General features: G+C 34.0%; 2 protein-coding genes across 4 annotated transcripts in view; one reads left to right on the forward strand and one right to left on the reverse strand.

Annotated features, from left to right (window-relative positions):
* Positions 1-12,547, forward strand: LOC133189530 (arylsulfatase J-like). The gene is made up of 9 exons (XM_061324887.1): positions 1-41; positions 1,839-1,952; positions 2,731-2,890; positions 6,516-6,628; positions 6,805-6,921; positions 9,756-9,878; positions 10,094-10,226; positions 11,304-11,457; positions 11,667-12,547. The coding sequence occupies exons 1-9, from the start codon at positions 27-29 to the stop codon at positions 12,388-12,390; spliced, it is 1,653 nt and encodes a 550-aa protein (XP_061180871.1). The 5' UTR covers positions 1-26; the 3' UTR covers positions 12,391-12,547.
* Positions 11,380-22,309, reverse strand: part of LOC133189529 (uncharacterized) — a 16,797-nt gene continuing 5,867 nt past the window's right edge. Inside the window, exons 5-11 of one of the 3 annotated variants that reach the window (XM_061324885.1) lie at positions 20,053-20,107; positions 19,725-19,926; positions 19,240-19,370; positions 17,517-17,658; positions 16,640-17,325; positions 16,343-16,396; positions 11,380-11,452 (exon numbers count right to left, since the gene is read on the reverse strand). In XM_061324885.1, the coding sequence (XP_061180869.1) occupies positions 16,376-16,396; positions 16,640-17,325; positions 17,517-17,658; positions 19,240-19,370; positions 19,725-19,926; positions 20,053-20,107 (1,237 nt within the window). In that variant the 3' untranslated portion in view covers positions 11,380-11,452; positions 16,343-16,375. Of the gene's footprint in view, positions 11,453-16,197; positions 17,326-17,516; positions 17,659-19,239; positions 19,371-19,724; positions 19,927-20,052; positions 20,108-22,309 lie in introns of those variants that run through there. The other 2 variants (XM_061324884.1, XM_061324883.1) reach the window with 2 other exon arrangements.

Consider the following 22,309-nt stretch of genomic DNA (forward strand, 5'->3'; position numbering starts at 1 on the left):
ACTTCACCATAAGCACGATCTGTCGTATGACTCGAAGACAGGTAAAGTACCTGCAACTTTATGCTCCCATAATCAGAAATTTAAGGCATATAATTTTTGGTCTGCCTGTCTGTCTTTTTGTGCGCAAAAACTTGAATCTTGGTCATATGGCATAACTTTTGAACGGTTGGTGTTCTTGTCAGGGCTTTGTAGTTTGTACATAACTAACATATATACCTATCATGTATAGGCCCCTGATAATTCACATGTGTATTCGTTGTGACAAGACTTTTTTTTCTCTATGACCTTGTCCTTGGAGTTTGATTTAATTTTTAAACTTTGACATTAGCATGATCATGCAGTGTTTCACAAAATTACAAACGCTAAGCGAACAGAGCTTCATTCTTAATGCAAGGCAATTGGTAGTTACACTGGGACATAGGCTATGGAATTTGAATACAAAGAAAACCTGACCACGTGACCCAAATTAAATAAAATAAAAATTTACAATTTCTGTTTCCCTTAATTAAATATTATCTACCAAAATTGGTTCAGTCATTCTAGAAATGAATGCATATTACTAATTAGTCCGAAATATCTGACGTTTTCCAGGCTTTTTTTTACGATATTGATATTTTACGTGCCAGGAAAATGTCAGAACTGGCGCCATTACAAAAACTGGAAATTCGCCACCTCCAACTGGAGGCGGCATTCTCAGGTTGATTTTCGATACTTGCGAACCGAATTAAATCCTGAATTCACAACTTATCAATAGTACAAAGCCTTTAGTACTCACCAACATGGTTTATATGGGTTTGTTTATGAAATATACAATCTGGTGAAAACATTTTATCAGACGGTCGAGTTTTCTTTTCATTTCATGCATTTTAAAATCTTGCAAGACAAAATCGAAATGTGGGGTGATATTTTCTTTTCATCAATATTGGTGAATACTATGAGCATTGTGCTACTGATAAATGGTAAGTTCGGCATTTAATTCAGTTCGCAAGTATCGAAAATCAGCTCCGGTTGGAGACGGTGAAATTTCCAGTTTTCATTATGGCGCCAGTTCTGACTTTTTCCTGGCACGTAAAATATCAAAATTGTCAAAGAAGCCTGGAAAACGTCAGATATTTCGGACTAATTACTAATGTGTTCTCCCTATTAAGAACCCCTGCCCCTATAAGTTTCCCCTGAAATATTTATCCATTTTCAGAGAATAAGCTAGGGCTCTGTTTTATTTCCCAAGTCCACAAGTCACACCTCCAAATGGATAGAAAAAGAATATGTTTGATTAAATTGTTTATTTGATCATGTGTTGGTGTGACTGGTTGCAAATTTATCAGAATACAAACTAAAGAAAACCTGGAAACCAACATAGTAAGGTTCAAAATGCAAACAACACCTTGTGAGAATTAATGCGACAGTAAATAATTTTAATGCTGCATTGGTGATCTGTTTTACATGTGTATCTTTAAATTTATCAGATTGACAGAATCTGAACATTTTGTCTATCAAAAGTCATTTAATGATTATAGGATTAGAACTTGAACTACCTAAAGACACTCCCTTTGTCTTAGTAACATCCCTTTTTTCAATTTTCCAAGCACCCAAAGGGGCTTAGTATGGAGATTATGGTAATAACCCATTGAAAAAAAAATTGTGGATGCAGTCCTTGTTTATTGTCAAAGATTCAGGTATTATGTGATTTTCAAGCTGTTGCCTGCAGAAAGATTGAATTTTTATTAAAATCAATAGCTCTTTTGAGACGAAAATATGTATGAGATCAAATACAGTAACATTGAGTATATAAATAAGTTCACCCCTGCATAAGTTTTATTGTTGATACTTTTTTGTAGACAATGGTGAGGAATTGCTGTAGACTTCTGTTTCTATTCAGTGTTGTTTTGTGTGATGTTACAACTGCAGCCACAACCAGACCACATATCATCCTCATAGTGGCTGATGATTTGGTAAAGAAATATTGATTTTACTGTAATAACTCAGGAGAAAAAAAATTAGTTAAGTAATACTTAAATTTACATGTACAATACCAAATGATTGTACATATATTCTATTATAAAGGGTTATAAAACATTGAATATGTATTTTGTTTCTGTAGGGTTATAATGATGTGAATATAAATTTATTCATTTACTGTAAGATTATAATGACCTCTCATGAATATTTATTATGTTACTGTAGGGTTATAATGATGTGCATATTTATTATGTTACTGTATAGGGTTATTTTAAAGGAATCACTGTCTAGTTAGTAGAGTATGCCAGGGACATCAACGATAGTTGGAAATGAGGAATAATTTGCATAACGGGCGAAGTCAGTAATTCCTTATATTTCCATTTCATTGTGAAATAAAATTGTAAATTTAGATTTTAAAAATGTAGACTAATAGATTTAATTACAAGAGGCCTCACATGTCAATTTCAATAATCCCCGCCCACTGACGTCAAACACAAAGACAGCTGCACGAGATTTACATGCATATTAAGCCTCCTTAGCATCAGACACAAAGACAGCCGCATGAGAATTACATGCATATTCGGCCTTCTTAGCTCCTGACCTTTTGCTTGGCGAAATTTACATTCCGGTAGAATGATCAAGAAATCAACTCAACTAACTTTCAAAGAGTTATCACAGAGAAAACAAATAGAAATGGAAATATAATGATGTGAATATTCATTATGTTACTGTAGGGTTATAATGAAGTGAATATTTATTATGTTACTGTAGGGTTATAATGATGTGAGTTTCCATGGATCAAACCAGATCCCTACTCCTAACATAGACAGTTTGGCATATGGAGGAATTATTCTCAATAATTACTATGTGTCCCCAATTTGTACCCCTACTCGAGGGGCTCTGATGTCAGGAAGGCACCCTATTCAAACAGGTTTGTATCTCTTCTGGATCTAATATGCTTAATTAAAGGCCATTGTAAGATGTGTATAGAAAGGTTTTGTAAAGTAGTAGGTAAGTCAGTTTGTGTTTGATGTTTGCACAGTTAAAAAAGTCGTATGTCCATCCTTCAACAAGATGTGATAACTTGTGTACCTTTCAATTAACAGACTTCATATTCTCTAAATAGATTGAGGATGGTAATTGCAAAGCACCTATGCATAGATTTAAAATGATTGTCAAAGGTCAAGGTCAATATGATAGATATGAACATTATGATAGTTACATTCTACTATGGTTATTGCAAAGATACGAGATGCTGCAGCCATTATTTTCCAATAAATCACAAACGCCATCAACAAATTATCATTAATTTAAAATCACTTTCCTCTAATTTTGACTGCCTTCACAAGGAAAAGGATAGAGGTATCTTTTGATTATGATGCAAATTGGTGGGAAAAAATTAACTTTGGATTTTGATTACATTCAATTTTTACTTTTTCTAATGCTTGAGATACAAATGAACACATGGAACAAGGATGTGACGTCATAAAACACTTATGATGACATCCAAATCTAGCTTCTGCATTTCTCTATAAAGAAATTTAAATATTTACTGTAGCAGAATAGAAATAATTCCCTTGTCCTCAGAACTGTTGGAGAATATACACTCAATCTCGAGATTTTTTGGCAAATAAAAACCTTGCCCTTCTAGCTGGGTTTTATTTGCTAACAAAATCTCTCGACTATCAGGGTATATTTTCCAACAAGTCCTCCAACATAGGAATTATTTCTTAAATGACTTGGAATTTTTCTAACCTAGACTGTATTTACAAAATGTACTATGCAAGGGAAGAATGGTTAATGAGAGATACCTGCAGATTTTGGTGTCTCTGAAAAAAAGGCCAGAGGGTCAAGGCTATTGAAATAAACATTAAAGCTGTATGATTCAATCTTTTTGATCTCAGAAAAATTATGATTTACCACCATCATTCATTTAAAGTTTCTCACTTTTCAAAAATTACACACTCTAGTTATGCCCCCGTAATCAAAGATTCGGGGCATATAGTTTTTGCACTGTCTGTCTGTCTGTCTAGCTGTCTGTTTGTCTGTCTAGCTGTCTGTCTGTCTGTCTAGCTGTCTGTTTGTCTGCAAAATCTTTACCATTACTCATAACTTTGGATTGGTAGCAGCTATTGCTTTCATATTTCACACATGTATTTCTTGTGACAAGACCTTTCTTTGGGTACCATCATATTTGACCTTTTGACCTTGACCTAAGAGTTTGACCCAGTTTAACAAAATTTTACCCAACTTTAACCTTGTCCATAACTTTTGAGCAATTGATGCTAGAGCTATCATACTTTACATGTGTAATCTCTGTGACAAGATATTCCTTTGCATACCAACAACTTTGACCCTTTGATGTTGACCTAGAAGTGTGACCTACTTTTGAAAAACTTTAACCTTGGCCATAACTTTTGAACGGTTGGTGCTTGGGCTTTCATACTTCACATATGTAATCCTTGTTAACTAACCTTCCTTTGGATACCAACAATTGTAGCCCATTGACCTTGACTTTGGAATTTGACCTACTTTTGAAAATCTTTAACCTTGGCCAATACTTTTGAATAGTTAGTGCTAGAGCTTTCATACTTCACATATGCAATATTTGTGACAAGACCTTATTTTGGATACCAACAACTTTGACCTTGGAGTTTGACCTACTTTTGAAAAACTTTAACCTTGGCCAATACTTTTGAATGGTTGGTGCTAGGGCTTTCATATTTCACATGTTTATTTCTTGTGAGAAGGCCTTTCCTTGGGTACCATTAATTTTGACCATTTGACCTTGATGTTTGATTTGCTTTTGAAAAACTTTAACCTTTTCCATATCTATTCAATGGTTGCTGCAAGGGCTTTCATACTTCACAGGTATATTCCTCGAGACAAGACCTTACTTTGGGTACCAATATATTTGATTTGCATTTGAGAAAGTTTAACCTTAATATGTGTGTTTCCAGTAACCTGACCGACCCTAATTTTACCCACTGACCCTACTACTTTTTACTCCAAATCCAGATTTTGAACCAGACTTTTTTTTTTACTTGTACAATTTTCTCTAGTGCAGTCAATAAAATACATGTCTTAGACACTGTAAAAACTTGTCTATCCCATTGTCAAGTGTTTTAAAGAGTATACATATATTTTTTTGTTATTTGGTCATTATGAGTACTGGTATGTAAATGACGAAAAACAGTGTATTGAATAGTTGACTGATGCTATCAAAATAAAAAAGTAAAGTAAAAAAAATAGTTATTTCCTACCTACCTACCCTTATTATTTTATGGCATCTAGGGTTGGATACCGGTACTCGGTACCAATACCGTACCGAATAGTTACTTCAAAAATACCGGTAAAATACCGTTTCATTTAATACCGGTACTAATAACGGTACTATTTCTTAATCTTAGAAACATTCTAATACATTCAAAAAGATTTAAAACTCTCTAAAATAGAATTCTCCACATATTGAAAGAGTAGGCTAATTAACGAAATGGATGCTTTGTTTGACTATACGACACCTGCTTTCGACTGCCGGCCGATATTCGAGGTAAATCAGTACGTATATCTCTTTTATTAAAAGAACTTAAATACATTAAAATTAATCGTGTTTTAATTTAATTAATAAAAACTGATAATAGATGTAAATTAAAAAGGCAAAATGTCGCAAAAATGTGATGTGCATTTCTATCCATCTTCTAATGTTCATTGTTTAGTGCGACCAAACAAAATGGGTCCTTGCAACCATGGAAGTTGTGTATACTTGTGATTATGTATCTATTCAAGTTAATTTGTTTGAGATTCAATTTATTTGTTTTGTTGTTCATTTATTAAAAGGTTGAAATATAACATAGTTTATAAGCTCATTTTAGGTTATAACGTTGAAAGGTTGATGATTGGTGAAAGCATATTTGTTATGAAATGAACCCTTATTCTTATTCATCAAGATATAGTACCGTATCGGTAAAAATACCGTATCGTTTCAAAAATACCGGTATGGTATCGTACCGTTTCATCCTTAACGGTATCCAACCCTAATGGCATCGTTACTGAAACCACGCATTTTTTTTTATTTGGCCAAGGTCAAAATGACTTATTTTCTCATGAACACATTTTTAAGAGATAGGAAAGCTTAAGTTTATTTCACCTATATGCAGACATAGTTGCTATAATGATACAAGATGGTTGGTGAGAGAGATACCAAAAGATTTTGAGAATTCAAAATTAGTGATAAATACACAGCATAGGGTCCTGTGTGACTATAAGCTTTATTTTTCCTTCTGATGATTACTGTAAACATTTTTATATTAAAAGGTTGAAAGATTGACCATTTCCTTATTTTAGAAAATTTGGCAAATGAATGAGAAAGTTGACAAGTGAAAACTTCGACATTTATTATAGTAGCTTGTCAATTTTGTCATCATTTCCATGTTATCAAATGTTATATATTCACAGAATCTCAAGAATAGCATCAGTTTGTAGTTCCCTCTTTCTTAAGGTTATTTTGAGAACAGGGAAGTTGTGGAGTGTTAAATGAAGACTGTTTATTCTATCAGGTCTTCAGTCAGGAGTAATAGTTGCCTCTCAGCCCTATGGACTACCCCTAAATGAAACAATAATGCCTCAGTATTTCCAAAAATTAGGCTATAGACGGCACATGATTGGCAAGGTCAGTCAGAAGTATTTTCTCTCTCAGTATATCATATTTGTGTTGGATAAAAAAGTAAAATCAAGTGATGGTGGTGGGTTTGGTGGTGGTGAGGGGGAAAGTGGCCAATTCTTCTTAATGTCACTATTTATTGCACATCTTTTCTGCATTATTTTACCCTTGTTTACTCATTTCAGTGGCATCTTGGATTTCATAGAAAAGAGTTTACTCCCCTGTACAGAGGCTTTGAGACACACTATGGATATTATCTTGGGTGTGGAGATTATTATGATCATACATCAGAGGCCAATGAGGTATACTATAAACTGAATTTGAAATAAAAATATAAAAAGAAGTGATAAAAGACATTTCATTTGCATTTATGTAAGACACAAAGTGTCATTTCAGTAACGTAATGTGTTAAATTTATTGTCTTTTATAATATTTGTATCATAAATCAAAAGATTTATAAACCAGAAGTCTCTGACAAGATTGTAGCTCTACTGGTTTGTACATATGAAGGTGACAAGACTGTTGCTCTACTGGTTTGTACATATAAAGGAGGCAGATGGAAGCACTTGAACTTGAGTAACAACAGCAATATGTGTAAATAGAATAACCGGGGGGTTTAGTTTTTTTTTGAGGCAAGTTTAATAACAACCAGACCTAAAGTTCACAGAAATTTCCATTTTTAGCTCACCTGAGTCAAAGGCTCAAGTGAGCTTTTCTGATCAAAATTTGTCCATTGTCTGTCGTCATCGTTGTCGTCGTCGTTGTCATAAACTTTTCACATTTTCATCTTCTTCTCAAGAACCACTGGGCCAAATTCAACCAAACTTGCCACAAAGCATCCTTGGGTAAAGGGGATTCAAGTTTATTCAAATGAAGGGCCACGCCCTCTTTCAAGGGGAGATAATTTGGAATTAGTGAAAAAATAATGGCATCATTTAAAAATCTTCTTCTCAAGAACCACTGGGCCAGGAGAGATGAAACTTATGTGGAAACATCCTCAGGTAGTGTAGATTCAACTTTCTTCAAATCATGACTCCCGGGGGTAGGGTGGGGCCACAATGGGGGATCCAAGTTTTACATAGAAATATATAGGAAAATATCTTTAAAAATCTTCTTCTTAAGAACAGTAAAGCCAAAATTGGTCATATTTATATGGAAGCTTCCTCAGGTAGTGTAGATTCAAGTTTGTTCAAATCATGACCCCCAGGGGTAGGGTGGGGCCACAATGGGGGATCCAAGTTTTACATAGAAATATATAGGAAAATATCTTTAAAAATCTTCTTCTTAAGAACAGTAAAGCCAAAATTGGTCATATTTATATGGAAGCTTCCTCAGGTAGTGTAGATTCAAGTTTGTTCAAATCATGACCCCCAGGGGTAGGGTGGGGCCACAATGGGGGATCCAAGTTTTACATAGAAATATATAGGAAAATATCTTTAAAAATCTTCTTCTTAAAAACAGTAAAGCCAAGATTGGTCATATTTATATGGAAGCATCCTCAGGTAGTGTAGATTCAAGTTTGTTCAAATCATGACCCCCGGGGGTAGGGTGGGGCCACAATGGGGGATCCAAGTTTTACATAGAAATATATAGGAAAATATCTTTCAAAATCTTCCTCTTAAGAACAGCAAAGCCATGATTGGTCATATTTTTATGGAAGCATCCTCAGGTAGTGTAGATTCAAGTTTGTTCAAATCATGACCCCCGGGGGTAGGGTGGGGCCACAATGGGAGATCAAAGTTTTACATAAATATATATAGGAAAATATCTTTAAAAATCTTCTTCTTAAGAACAGCAAAGGCATGATTGGTCATATTTATATGGAAGCATCCTCAGGTAGTGAAGATTCAAATTTGTTCAAATCATGACCCCCGGGGGTAGGGTGGGGCCACGATTGGGGATCTAAGTTTTACATAGAAATATATAGGAAAATATCATTAAAAATCTTCTTCTTAAGAACAGTAAAGCCATGATTGGTCATATTTATGTGGAAGTATCCTCAGATAGTTAGGATTCAAGTTTGTTAAAATCATTACCCAGGGGATAGGTTGGGGCCACAATGGGTGATCAAAGTTTACAGAGGAATATATAGGAAAAAGTCTTTTTCTCAAGAACAGAAAAGCCATGATTAGTCAAATTGATATGGAGGCATCTTTGGGTAGTGTAGAATGAAATTTGTTCAAATGAGGGCCCCCGGGGGTAGGGTGGGGCCACAATGGGGGATCAAATTTTTACAAATGAATATATGGGAAAAAATCTGCTGCTCAAGAACAATAAAGCCATTTGTTATATTGATATGAAAGCATCATCAGGTAGTTTAAAATTCAACACCCCCCCCCCCCCCCCGTAAACTTTTCAATACTGTACTGATTTTTGCTTTTTTTCCTAGCCAATGTGCTCAGGTGAGCGATGTGGCCCATGGGCCTCTTGTTAGTAATCATAGCAACACTGTTCACTGAGATCAAAAAACAATATACAGAGTTATGTATCTTTATGTAATCTACTTGTGTAGGAAATTTCATTGAAATCAGACAGAGAAAAGGGGTGGCCTTTTGAATGAAATCCACATGAATTTAAAACTATACAAGGAGTAGCACTGAAAGCATTTCTCAGAAATTTCTATTTTTAGTAACTGGCAACTTTGGGTATGGCAACACTGTTCATTGAAATCAAAAAATCAGTACACAGATTTATGTATCTTAGTGTAGTGTACTTGTGAAGAAAGTTCCATTGAAATCGGATTAAAACTGTAGGAGAAGTAGTGTTTTGAAAGATTTTCACAAAATTCTATTTTTAGTAACCATGGCAACACTGTTCATCAAAATCAAAAACTGATATACAGGATATAGGATACAGGATATATTTGTATACCAAGTTGTATAAAAATCAGACTGTAGGAGGAGTAGCATTTTGAAAAATTGTAAACAGACAGACAGATGGATGGACAAACAACAGACACCTTACTATTACATAAGCTCTTCTGGTCTCTGACCAGTAGAGCTTATAAAGTTAACTGTTTATAACTTTATGATTATGTTCTAGTTGAAATTCCACAACTGAATAATGCTGTGCATGCTTCCCTCTTTTCTACCTTATATCTCTGTAGACTTTTAATGAAAAGAATTTTGCATTCCAGGAATATTTTGGCTTTGACTTCTGGAGAAACACAACAGTGGACTTTACAGGAATTGGACAGTACTCCACAGACTTGTTCAGACAAGAGGCCAACATGATCATACAGAAACATAACACATCAGAAGTAAGACAACAAAGGAACTGAAGAAAAATCATTCCAAAAATGGGGGAGTAAGAGGCTAACATGTATAAGAAAGAAATTTTGGGAAGGGTGGGGAGTAATCAAAATCTGCCCATTTTTTGCATCCAGCTCTTGAAGCAATAAAACTGTGAGAATTGATTTGTGAAGAAGTTTGTAATTGGAATTCTAGAGACTGACAGAGTTTAATAAATTTACAGCCCTTGTTTCTGTACCTGCCTTTCCAAGCTGTCCACAGTGGAAATCTTCCAAGTGGGAAAAATCTCCAAGCTCCCACAAAGTATATCAAGAAATTCCCACACATACATAATACAGAGAGAAAAACATATGCAGGTACATACAGGTAACTCTTGATGGCTCGAACTTTGATCTCTTGAAGTTCTTGATCGCTTAAATCTGTTGTAAATTACCCTCGATACCTAAAATTGGCTATGTGTATGAAAGCGTTACTTAATTAACACCTTTACATGACCATTTAGATAGCTATAGGCATTAGACATGAGACGAGGAACAGGTTGTTTATTCAGGTGACAACACTTTTACTGTGATAATTGATCATATTGTTGCATGTCTGCTCTTAAAATAATTAACGTTGACTTTCTTATGATAATATGGAGACACAGTGATAAGTAGAAATTGATTATGAGACGAGACACTTATTCCGAGTCAGTGTTAAAGTTAAAATGAATACGAAAAATGCAGAAACTATGCATAATAGCATCAGTCAATATGATGATTATTGCAGAACAAATTAATACTTACAGAACTGTGTTCAATGTTTGATATCATGTGACGAATGTGTAATATGATGTCTGTCTTACACAGAATAAACAAATACAGTATAATGACAACTAATATACATTTTTTGCTTTATTCAGTTTTAAAATCAGATCTATATATTGACCTGAAAAATACAAGTATGGTTGATAAAGCACAAGTGTAATATTAGCAACAGAAATGAATGAAAATCATAACATCAAAGTAGACTGATTATAAAAACCTGTCAACTAACCCGAAAATTGTAGACTCTTGAAAACTCAAACTCTTGATCTCTCAAAGTTTGTCTTTGGTTCTGCGATAATGATGGATTTCTTAATAGGATAGTTTTCTACACTAGAGAAGCAGCAGATTTCAGAGATGATAAAATTTTGTTAATTTTGTGGGTAAATTCTTGAATTAAAATGAAACTCATGATGAAATTTACCGAGGAATTGTGCACTACAAAATGAATGTTAATTCATTACTTGTGAATTCATACAGGGTTATAATTAACCCACCCCCTTAAATACATTAATGAAACCATTCAACTTTCATCTAACAAAATATTTGCCTCTATGGTACGTAACTTCAGTTTCTCTTTCAATTAAGACAATTGTCACAATATAATATGGAATCTCTTCTTCAATTCAGCTATGGTATCTGCATTGGATGATGCTGTTGGGTCCATTGTGCAAACACTTAAAGATAAGAAAATGTTTGGAAACTCCATAATTGTTTTCACAACAGACAATGGTGGTCCAGCTAATGGGTTTGATGGTAATGCTGCCAGCAACTATCCTCTAAGGTAAAATAAGAAGCAAACATCTATCAAATTCTTGTTTAATTTTTTTTTTTAAAACAAAAATCAGGACACCAACCAGAATAAGTAATTTTAAGTAAAATTGAGCCATGAGGAATCTTTAGGTTGATTTTCTCCAAAGAGAGATCTTTATTTTTAATTAGCAGGAAAGAATGAAAAATTACCAAGCCATGATAAAATGCTTTATTTGCTAGAGGTGTCAAGGCCACACTATGGGAGGGAGGTGTGCGAGGAGCTGGCTTCATATCCAGTCCACTGTTAAAGTCCAAAGGTTATGTGTCTAATCAGATGATTCACGTGACAGACTGGTTACCAACTCTGTACACAGCTGCAGGGGGCCACGCAGGGGATCTCAAGAATCTCTATGGAGTAGACCAGTGGCAAGTATTACAGACTAATGGCAGGCCAGTCAGGAATGAACTGCTGCATAACATAGACCCACTGGATAAAACAGGGGCTATAAGAGTGGGCGATTACAAACTTATATATGGTCCTGTAATGGGCTGGGATGGTTGGTATCCCCCATACCAAGTCTCTACAGACTCTAACAATAATAACAAGTTGAGAATTGACATTTCTCAACAAAATAGTAGAAAGAGACTTGTACAAGAAATGGAGTTTGAACCTCAGTCATTTAATCCCATTCATGGAACACCAGTAACAATTCAGTGTGGAACCAAGCCTTCCAATGCCAGTACAAACTGTCAGGCAAATAAAGTTCCATGTTTGTATCATATACCCTCAGATCCTTGTGAATACAACAACATAGCAGCTAGTCATATGGATATTGTGTCTAAACTGATGGACAAAATTAAATTGTATGAGAAAACCATGATGATACCTCCTGGAAATAAGCCATTTGACCCAGAAGGAAACCCACGTAAACATGGAGGCATATGGAAGCCATGGCTAGATTAATAGCAAGGCAGACTAATTAATTCAGAAATACGATTTTGATGCCGAAGAATAAGAAATCATTTTCAGCGACTTGACTTTTCCATTTTTAACTTTAACATCTATAAATTAATTACATTTTGGAGACTTAAAACTAACAACACTGCCTTAGAGTTATTTCTGAATTTGAACTTAATGAGATCATGTCTGTTCTTTTACTTAAAAATGAATTTTTTTTTTTTTTGCTTATCATACTGTTTTTTTTTTTGTTATTTTTTTAAGAAATTGTTCCGAGGTTTTGAATTTAATGTGTGCATTTCTTAAGCCTCTGAGCTTTTAAACTTGCATTTAATGATTGTAATTGTACTTACTTGCTGCCTGTGACGGTGTATAGGGCAGTAACGAGGGTATATTGTACTTACTTATACATATAATTATTCAGTGTTTTTAGAATCTTAATATGTTTAAGGATGTACAACACACCCACCCCCCAAAAATTCCTGCTGTTTATTTTTTTTTTTTTTAATTTTTGTGCATTTTATACATGACAATATCTACTATGTGTATGCACAATGTGGACAAAATCATTTGAGTCATATTTGGACCGGAAGTTCCAAAAGTTACCCCCCTTTAGCTGTTCACGAGGAGAAGAAATTTTCAATCAACCAACTAAAAAATTCCTGATTTTCAAAAACTTCTGGATTGCCTGTCTGTCAAACTTCATCGACTAATTTGTTTGACCATTAAACACATAAGTAAAGTAATTTTGTAGAAGTAAAATTCGACACAGATTTTTTGAAGACCTTAAACTGAAAAACTATGGTTCATCTTAGCCTTGAAAAATGCATATTTTTCAATTTAAATAATTTATTTTTTATGAAAAAACCTATCATTTAATTTTAGAATAAATACTTTATTTATGTAGTTGGTTGCAAAAATAATCTTCATAATTTTTTGTAAATTTTTTAAACGACTTGTTTTGAATTTATAGCGGAAAATCACCCCCTCTGCCTTTCTCCCTAAATCACGTTTCTCAAGCATCTTTCAGACTTGGGACGATCAAATGCTATGAATTTACAAATATACATAAAAAATTCCAAGTTGGAATATATCTTTTGCTTTAAAAATGATATTTACATTTAATTTTATCAGAGTTTTCAAATGTAAAGTGCATTTAAATGTAGATCTATATACGATTTTTACTACGACCCCCCCCCCCCCCCCCTTCTCCTTTACTTTTTTTTGTGACACAGACTATTTCATATACGATTTTTACTACGACCCCCCCCCCCCCCCCTTCTCCTTTACTTTTTTTTGTGACACAGACTATTTCAAGCTTGATGAAACATTGGATACATTGCAGACATATATAGTCCATTGAATTCCTGAAGTACTAATTTGCTAATTTGTGTATGCATATTAAATATTGACTACTAGTATGTTTTGTATTTAAGTAAAACTTGCTTAGGATTTTATGCCCACGTGTTAGGTAACTGTATGTAGTCCATACATATGAATTCATATTTCATACCTGGATATGAAATTCAACCGACATTGAAATTTACTCATATTTAATGAATTTTAATTTTATTTATTGCTAAAAGTAAACCCACAATGGTGTATGTTCAACTCTTCTGTGATATAAATGGAATATTTATTGTTTCTTAATAACAATTTTCAAACTTAAGGGAGGAAAACATTTTTAGAGTTGTTCCTCTTTGATCAGTGAGCTTCTGAGAACAGTATCGATAATTACATTGTAAAATATGTTTTTTTTTTTCTTACTTGTTTGTTTGTTTTTTTATATATATATAAAAGAAGAACAAAACAATATTTATTTGCTGAATACATAATTTTAAGATAGACCTGTAATCAGAATGTTATGTAGCCAACTGTTACGGGAAAAAAAACAATGCAACATAAAAAATTTTCAGATGAAGAATGCTGTGCTTTGATCACGGATACCATTTACACAATATGAAATTAAAGAAATTTCATTTCTTCCTTTTCATAGGGGGGAGGGGTTTAATTAAAAAAAAAATCAAAGATAGAATTCGCTACTCATAAAGGAATCAAAATCAAGTCCCTAATCCCATTTTTCTGTTTTTACTTAATTCATCGGGATCGCATCACTCATCATTTTGACGCTTTATTATTAACGTCACAATAAATGTTTAATTCAAATCGCAAGAGTTATCTCCCCCACTGTGTTGTACGTCTTTAACTGCAATACAATGTACATTATGCTTATTATTATATTCTATACATTACTGCTGGAAAGTCTTTTTCAGGTCTTGTGGAAATGCATTATAGCTGTATTTTTATATTGTTTTCTGTTCAAATACTTTGTTATTGCTTTTTAGCTCACCTGAGTGGGCTGCTCAAGTGAACTTTTCTGATCGAAGTTTGTCCATCATGCATCTATCTTTCTGTTAACTTTTCACATTTCTGATTTCTCAAACTTCAATCAAACTTGGCACAAAGCATCTTGGGTAAATGGGATTAAAAATTGTTCAAGTGAAAGGCCATACTCCCTTAAAAGGGTAAATAATCAAGAAAAGGCATGAATGTGGCGGGGTCAGGATGGGGCTACAAGGGATCAAATTTTTACATTGGAATATATAGGGAAAATATTTTTAATAATTTTCTTCACAAGAACAGCAAGGCCATGATAATTGATATTAATATGCAAGCATCCTTGGCAGATACAAGTTTCAAATCATGGTTCCTGGGAGTAGGGGTCATCAAAATTTGGGGGGGGGGGGGGGGGGGGTTACATGGCAATATATAGGGAAAAAAATCTTTTTCTCCAGAAAAGGAGGTCTTGTTTAGTCATATATGCAAGCATTCTCAGATAGAGCACATTCAAGTTCAAATTGTGCCCTCCTAAGATAGGGGAATAAATAGGGAAAAATCTTTAAAAATCTTCTTTTTAATTAAGAACAGCAAGGCCATTTTGTGATATAAATATGAAAGCATCCTCAGGTAGTGCAGATTCAGGTTTCTTCAAATCATGGTCTGCAGGGGTAGAGTGGAGCCTAGCAGGTGGTGAGAGTTTCACACTGGATTTAAGAGAAAAACATTTTTTGAAGTGTTCCTCTCAAGAACAGCTAGATCTAGACCATGATTAGTCATAGATCAATGCAAGCATCCTCAGGTAGTGCAGAATCAAGTTGCTTCAAATCATTCATAATATGGGGCAAAATCTCTCATGGGGGAAAAAATCTAATGCAAAAAAGGACCAAGGTTAATCAGTGAGCATTGTGGCCCATGAGCCTCTGGTTTATTTTTTTTTTTTAATTTACATGTTTGATTTATGGAGCTTTTTGTTATTTTTAAAGTGGTATGATGGATATGAAGTAAAATGGAGAAAGAGAGAAAATGTTTTGTTTTTCTATAATTTTGACTTTTCCTTTACATGCTTGGATATACACAAACAGATGGGCAGAGTTCACTGATCAAAACTGAGGTATAATTATTTTACTGATATTACATTTCAACTTTAAATATATATTTCTATATAAAAATGAATAGAATATTCTTTTTTGGTCAAGATTTTTTGTTGTTTTTTTTTTTTTGGTCATAAAAATTTTAGCTATAAAACGGGCTACAAGATGCAACATTGTTTCAGTTTGGGAATTGTTTGGAATTGAAGAGTTCAGAACCATTTGTCCATATTCTTTTATTTTCATGTACCAAGATGGGACAGCCTCTTCAGTCTAATTTTTAATTTATTTTTCTCTAATGATTTTAATAGATGAAGTTTAATATGCACTGAACATGCAATTTAAAGGACTCTTAACATAACCATGCAAAACATGAAAAAGAAAAGTATTTATCAAATGTTTATTTAATATATTTTCAGAATATAAATGTCATAAGGAAATTTTACATGCAGAAATTGTTTCATGCTTTCTACAGTTGCATGCATACATTAACAATTATATTATATTTTACACATGCTTGCTCGACTTACCAAATTTGCAATTTTAGTGGGTGAGGAATTTGTTCATATTAATGATTGCCGGAACTGAAAGCATAGCATAATAATACTGTAAGAACATAAGGTAGATAATACCCGTAGGTACAACAAATGTATATAATAACAAGACAATGACACAAACTGAAATCAACAAAATAAACATCATGCAACTAGAATATACCCAAACATTTTTTCTGCATTTTAACTGTCGAGCTCATCAAAAAGCTGGCAATGCTGGAAGAAGGAGTCTTCATTAATCAAAGAGAGGTCAAAAAGAGAATCATCCTCTACCTGATCTTCATCATTGAATGTGGTGTCTGCCAGATTTCCTCCCATTCTCAACACACTATTGAGAAAATCATCAAGGGAACTGTCTTGTGTAAAGTCATTTCCAGAATTAGGAAAGGGGGAGAGCCTTTGGTCATCATACTGAGAGGTTGGGGGGATATTGCAGAAGTTCGGCAGTATGTTACTTTCCCCTAAAATATCATCCCCTTCAAGCAGTCTGTTGTTTTCATATTCATCTGTGTTTTCACAAATAGAGTTTACTGCACTAAACAACTCTTCAGTTTCACTATTTTCTTCGTCTTCTAATTCTTGTAATGAGAAATGCTCATCAATATACGAGTCCATTGTATCCTCATTTTTATTAACATACAATGTTTCTGAATCTGTGAAAATGGTTTTCATGTTGCCTAACATTTCCTGAGAATGAATTGAGTTGTTTTGTGATAAGTGCATATGTTGGAGACTGGAGCATGGAATACCAGTAAATGATGGAATCACATTGTAGTCACATCTGGATGAGCTTGCTTCATTAGAACATGAATCAATGGAGGAAAAGCATGGGCTGATATTGTGTAGTAATGGGCTGGAAACAAACTCTTTTTCAAAGTCTTGGTTGTCTATTGCTGAAGGTGAATAGTTTGCATACATTAGGTCACTATCACAAAAAGAATTTATCGGTCCACCAGTTGCTGAAATTAAGATTTAATTCAAAACTAAAGAATACAAAATTGCTACCTCTTGTATTTACTGGTTTCAAGTTCCTTTACATATGAAAACCATACATTGTAAGAATTTTTATTATCTAATAGAAACTGGAAATTGTGAAATTAATATTACTGGAAGTTAAAGAAGAAAATTTTTGTTTGAAGACTGTACATACCAGTTAGACAAGCTGAAGGCCAGCTGGAGAGGATTGGGTCACATTGATATACTGGACTCTGTCTCACATCACTGTCCCCTCCCACAGGGGTGGCAGTAAGAGATATCTTAAGTCCATACTGTTTGGCTACCTTTAGAAGTGCCTATTAAAAATATTGAGATCACAGTCTAGATATTTTTTAAGTTGCTGGAAATGATAACCAAATATTTTTTTTTTTATCTACATGTAATTGCTAGCCTGGAGGGCAAGTACCATTAGAAAACAGAAAATCAAGCGATCTAAAATGCGCATGCATAGGGGTACTACTAATCAATGCACAATCTATGCAATATCTCTTCTTTTGATGAAAGGCAATGAAAGTTAAGGCCAGAATAACATTGAAAAAAATGTTTGTTTCCCGTCATGTGACCCCCCCCCCCCCCAAAAAAAAACCTTACTGTAGTAAGTTTTCATAAATGTTATTTGAGTTTTGTCTGAAATATAAATTTTGCTTCTTTCCCCAACTTATTCTCAGTTGTTAAAAATCTTCGCAAGAATACTAGAAACAGGGCCATAAAGTCATATTAAGGCTAAGTAAAATGGAAATTAGGGTTCTCAGGCCAATTTTCTTTAAAACAGAGCCCCCCCCCTTCTATTGGCAATAAATTATATGTGATAGGTATTTTTTATTCCAAAATTTTTCCTTCAAAATCCATTACCTCAATCAATGCTTTTAATAAAACTTCCAATGATTGGTTGAATTAATGTTTCTAAAATCAAGAACCAATGAAATTGCATGTTACATTTAATCAATAAAGTAGGAATAAAGTGAAGCAAAAACAGACAAAAATGGTATAATCAGAAAATACTGAGATACTTAAAAAATGTGAATACGAATTTTAAAGTGGATTGAGCAAATATGAATAGCGGAATTCCGCTTTAAAGTGGAAAAAAACCATGCTTGTTATATGAAATGGCTACAGGAAATAAAAATCTATATAGGTTTCTGTATTACCAACTTTTTATTTTATTTAAAATACAAAAAAATTATAATTGCTACTTAAAAATGGATGCATGCGGACCTGAGAACTATATTTTCAATTTTGTTTAGCCTAATAAGAATCTTCATGTAGTTTGGATTACAGAATGTTTTTTAGCTCACCTGAGCTGAAAGCTCAAAAGACCTTTTCTGATCACCCATGGAAGCTTCCTGAGGTAGTGTAGATTCTAAGTTGTTCAAATCATGGCCTCCGGGGCTTATCTGGGGCAACAATAAGGAATCAAAGTATTACATGGAAATATATAGGAAAAATCTTTAAAAATCTTACTTGGCCAGAAAAGCTGAAACTTATGTGGAAGCTTTCTGAGGTAGTGTAGATTCTAAATTGTTCAAATTATGACCCCTGGGGCTAGGGTGGGACCACAGTTAGTATTACAAGGGGGAAATCTGGTGAAGAACAGCAGGGCCAAAGTTACTCAGGTAAGCGTGGTGGTCCATGGGCCTCTTGCTTTTCTTAAATTCCTTAAATATGCAGTTCCCCTTAAATCTCCTTAGTCAGAGCAGTTCATTTCAGCTTTCAATATCTGAGAGAATGCAAATCAACCATATAAGATGCTATATGCCAAAATTGGTTGAAATTGGTTGAGCGGTTCTAGAGAAGAAGTTGAAAATGTTCAAAAGTTAGTCAAGCACTTGACAATTTACAATACCTTAAGATTATTGCAATTGAGACATTTTTTTTACCTGCAAACTGTTGGTAACATTGTGATTCCATGCCTCCTTTGTATCTTCTTTCATTTCTAACAGCTCTCCATTGGATTTGAATTGCAATCGACACATCCCTTCATTTTTCTTCTTTTTTGATCTCCTTTTTCCTGAAGTCAAATCAGAAATTTATCAATCAATTAACAGCAATTTTCACAAATTTCCAAAGCCCTCTGGCTTTTCAGTAAGGAAAAATTACATACATTTGTATTTATATTAAAGCTGGTGGAGAAAAAATCTTTGAAAATTTGGGAAAATTGACCTAGGGGAAACGGCCTGTGTTTTGTTGAAATTTAAATTTATGAGTATTAAAATATGTCTTTTTATTCAGTGATTGAATTATTATGCATTTGTTGTACAATTTGCAAGGAGACTTGATGAAAAGTTTACAAATATATTATTTTCAATTTCTATTTTTGAAACTTAAGTTCTATATATCCAGGAAATATTTAGATGCAATATACTTTTAGGAACAGGATTATGTTCTTCAGTTGCTGAATCGTTGTTCTTTGTTGACTGGGGGGACCTTTCATTGTCAGGTTGCTTCAATGTTGGTGGATCAATGTCAGTGTTAAGGGCCCAATAGGAACCTTTACATCTGATCTGTGTCACAGAAAACTTGACCTTCTTAAACCACTTCTGGTACAAAGCATGTCGAATTGAGGACTGCAAAAAACGTTTATACATGTAATTCAATGCAAATATCACTTTATTTATGATCCATAAAATTGAAAAAAATTTAGCCATAAAATATATTGGAATGACCCTTTGCTCATGACAAAACTACTCTACCCTCCAGCTGCTGATGCTAGGTTTGTCCATGTATCTGTAATAAGGATACTTGTTCCTGTAAAGACAAAAATAAGGATAGTAACAAATATGATATACCATAACAAAACTGAAATTTGAAAAACTATACCCAGTAATTCAGTTAAAATTTCTTCCATGATTTTATTTCATGTTAATTAGAGATCACTGATGCACCATTAAGCATAACTTTACTTCTTCAACTCTTTTTCACGATACTTTCTGATGTGAAAATTATGTGCACATATATGCATCTACATACCATCTCAAAAAGACTGAACTTATTCAAATGACAAAGGGCCGAGGTCCTGACACACCTTCAGGACATATATAAGTAATATATGTGGGAAGTTAAACTTCCAATGTTTCTCCATTAAAAGGTTATGGACCTGACACAAACTTTACTCTTTTTTCCATCAGTGACCTTGAACTTGCCCAATTGACCTTGAGTCAAGGTCATGACACACCCTCAGGTCATAAATCTTTGTCCAATGTTTCTCCAAAAGAAGATATGGTAAGAATAGAAATTACTGTAAACATTCTTATTTTAGCAGTAATCTTATTTTAGCACACTTTGCACTGCATCTTGTTCGCTAATTTATGTACATGCTCATGTAAAATGTTGTTGTTAAAAATCTAGTGCGCTAATTTAGGATTGTGTTAATCAGTTGAAGAGGACGTTTGTGCTAAAATTTGAGTGCACTAATTTATGTTTGTTCACAGTATACAATTTTCTAAAAGTGCCCTTGAACATAACAAAATAACCTTGGGTCAAGGTCCTGACACACCTCCAGATCATAAGCAATCAATGTATGGATTAAGGAAGCGATTGCAAGGCGTCACGTGATCGACTCATGTGATGTTTAAAAAAAGATTTACGGTAACCATTTCCGGAATAACAGGTGAATAAAGAGCGTGATTATGATTACGCCCATGACAAAAGGTCTTCGTGGCAATATTTTTAAAACAGAGAAAGAATAAGATAAAGATGTGATTTTGCAGAGTGTTGGTGAGCGTCGACGCAGATTATTTTTTTATCCCTGTGTTTTTTTCCTTTTGACACGTCTACCTTTTGTCGTAGTTCTGAACACTGAAATCTATTTCATGAATAAATTTAATTCATGTCTGGCTCTTTATGTCCTCTAGTTTTATTTAAAATATTAGAATTTTATTTGAGATCGGTTTCTTTACTATAGGAACAAGCATTCTGAGAGTATTGCATGAGCAATACTAGTCCCCTACCGGCAGGTGTAATCTGGTTCTGTTCCCGTTAAGAATTGAAAATGGCATAATTCCGTCAAAAATTAATGAAGCGGGACAAAATGCAAACTTGATCTATAACTAATCAAGGTAAAGCCACATACCAAAAATCAGCTCAATATCTACAAGCGTTTAGAAGAAAATTGCGGAAAACCCGTAAAAATTGAAAAGGCCGTAATTCCGTCAAAAATCAATGAAGCGGAACGAAATGCAAACTTGATCTGTAACTCATCAAGATACACTCACATACCAAAAATCAGCTCAATATCTGCAAGCGTTTAGGAAAAAAGTGCGGAAAACCAAGTGGGACAGACTGACAGACAGACAGAGGGACAGACAGACAGACAGACGGACAGACAGACAGACAGACGGACGGACAGACGGACGGACAGACTCAGAGTAAACCTATAGTCCCCTCCGGTTTCACCGGTAGGGGACTAATTATGTCGCATGCTTGACATGAACGTATTTTTAAAAATATTGCAGAGGAAATTGTTTTCATTTGTAAGATCTTCTCTAGCATTTTCAATTCTTACATCGACCATGTAAACATTGAATCGTCGGCACATATATTGCGTAAGCATTTGTTGTGGTAAAATGTTTTATGCGTCGTATTTGGTAAAAAATCGAAACTTAAACACACTTCTTCTGGCAGAAAAGAAAAGTTTCTTTTTGCAAGTTTTCACAAATCTAGCAAAAAATACGCGTGTAAGAATGACAGACGAAACTAAGAGAGGTTAACTCTGACAGTACTACGGAGGTACCAGGTATACCAGAGAGAGAAAATTATTTTGAGCATATAACGTTACATTAAAAAAAACATTTAAACTCATCATGCTCACAGGAATATATTTGAAAAATGAATTAACTTTTTTTAAAATTCACAAGGACATGAACAAAGACGCTTCACCTCAGCATATTTTATGAACCGCGTGAGCATGAAGCGCAAATTTATAAATGTCATTCACCGATTATTTTTGAA

This window comes from Saccostrea echinata, unplaced genomic scaffold, assembly GCF_033153115.1.
Source record: "Saccostrea echinata isolate AGI-Se365-2 ecotype Australia unplaced genomic scaffold, CSIRO_AGI_Sech_v1 ptg000019l, whole genome shotgun sequence".
Classification (NCBI taxonomy): domain Eukaryota; kingdom Metazoa; phylum Mollusca; class Bivalvia; order Ostreida; family Ostreidae; genus Saccostrea; species Saccostrea echinata.

Bases quoted from the DNA above. Each gene is read 5' to 3' on its own strand.
- LOC133189530 (XM_061324887.1), top strand. The intron at 6,922-9,755 runs GTATACTATAAA...TTTGCATTCCAG, and splicing joins ATACATCAGAGGCCAATGAG to GAATATTTTGGCTTTGACTT. The intron at 11,458-11,666 runs GTAAAATAAGAA...TTTATTTGCTAG, and splicing joins GCCAGCAACTATCCTCTAAG to AGGTGTCAAGGCCACACTAT.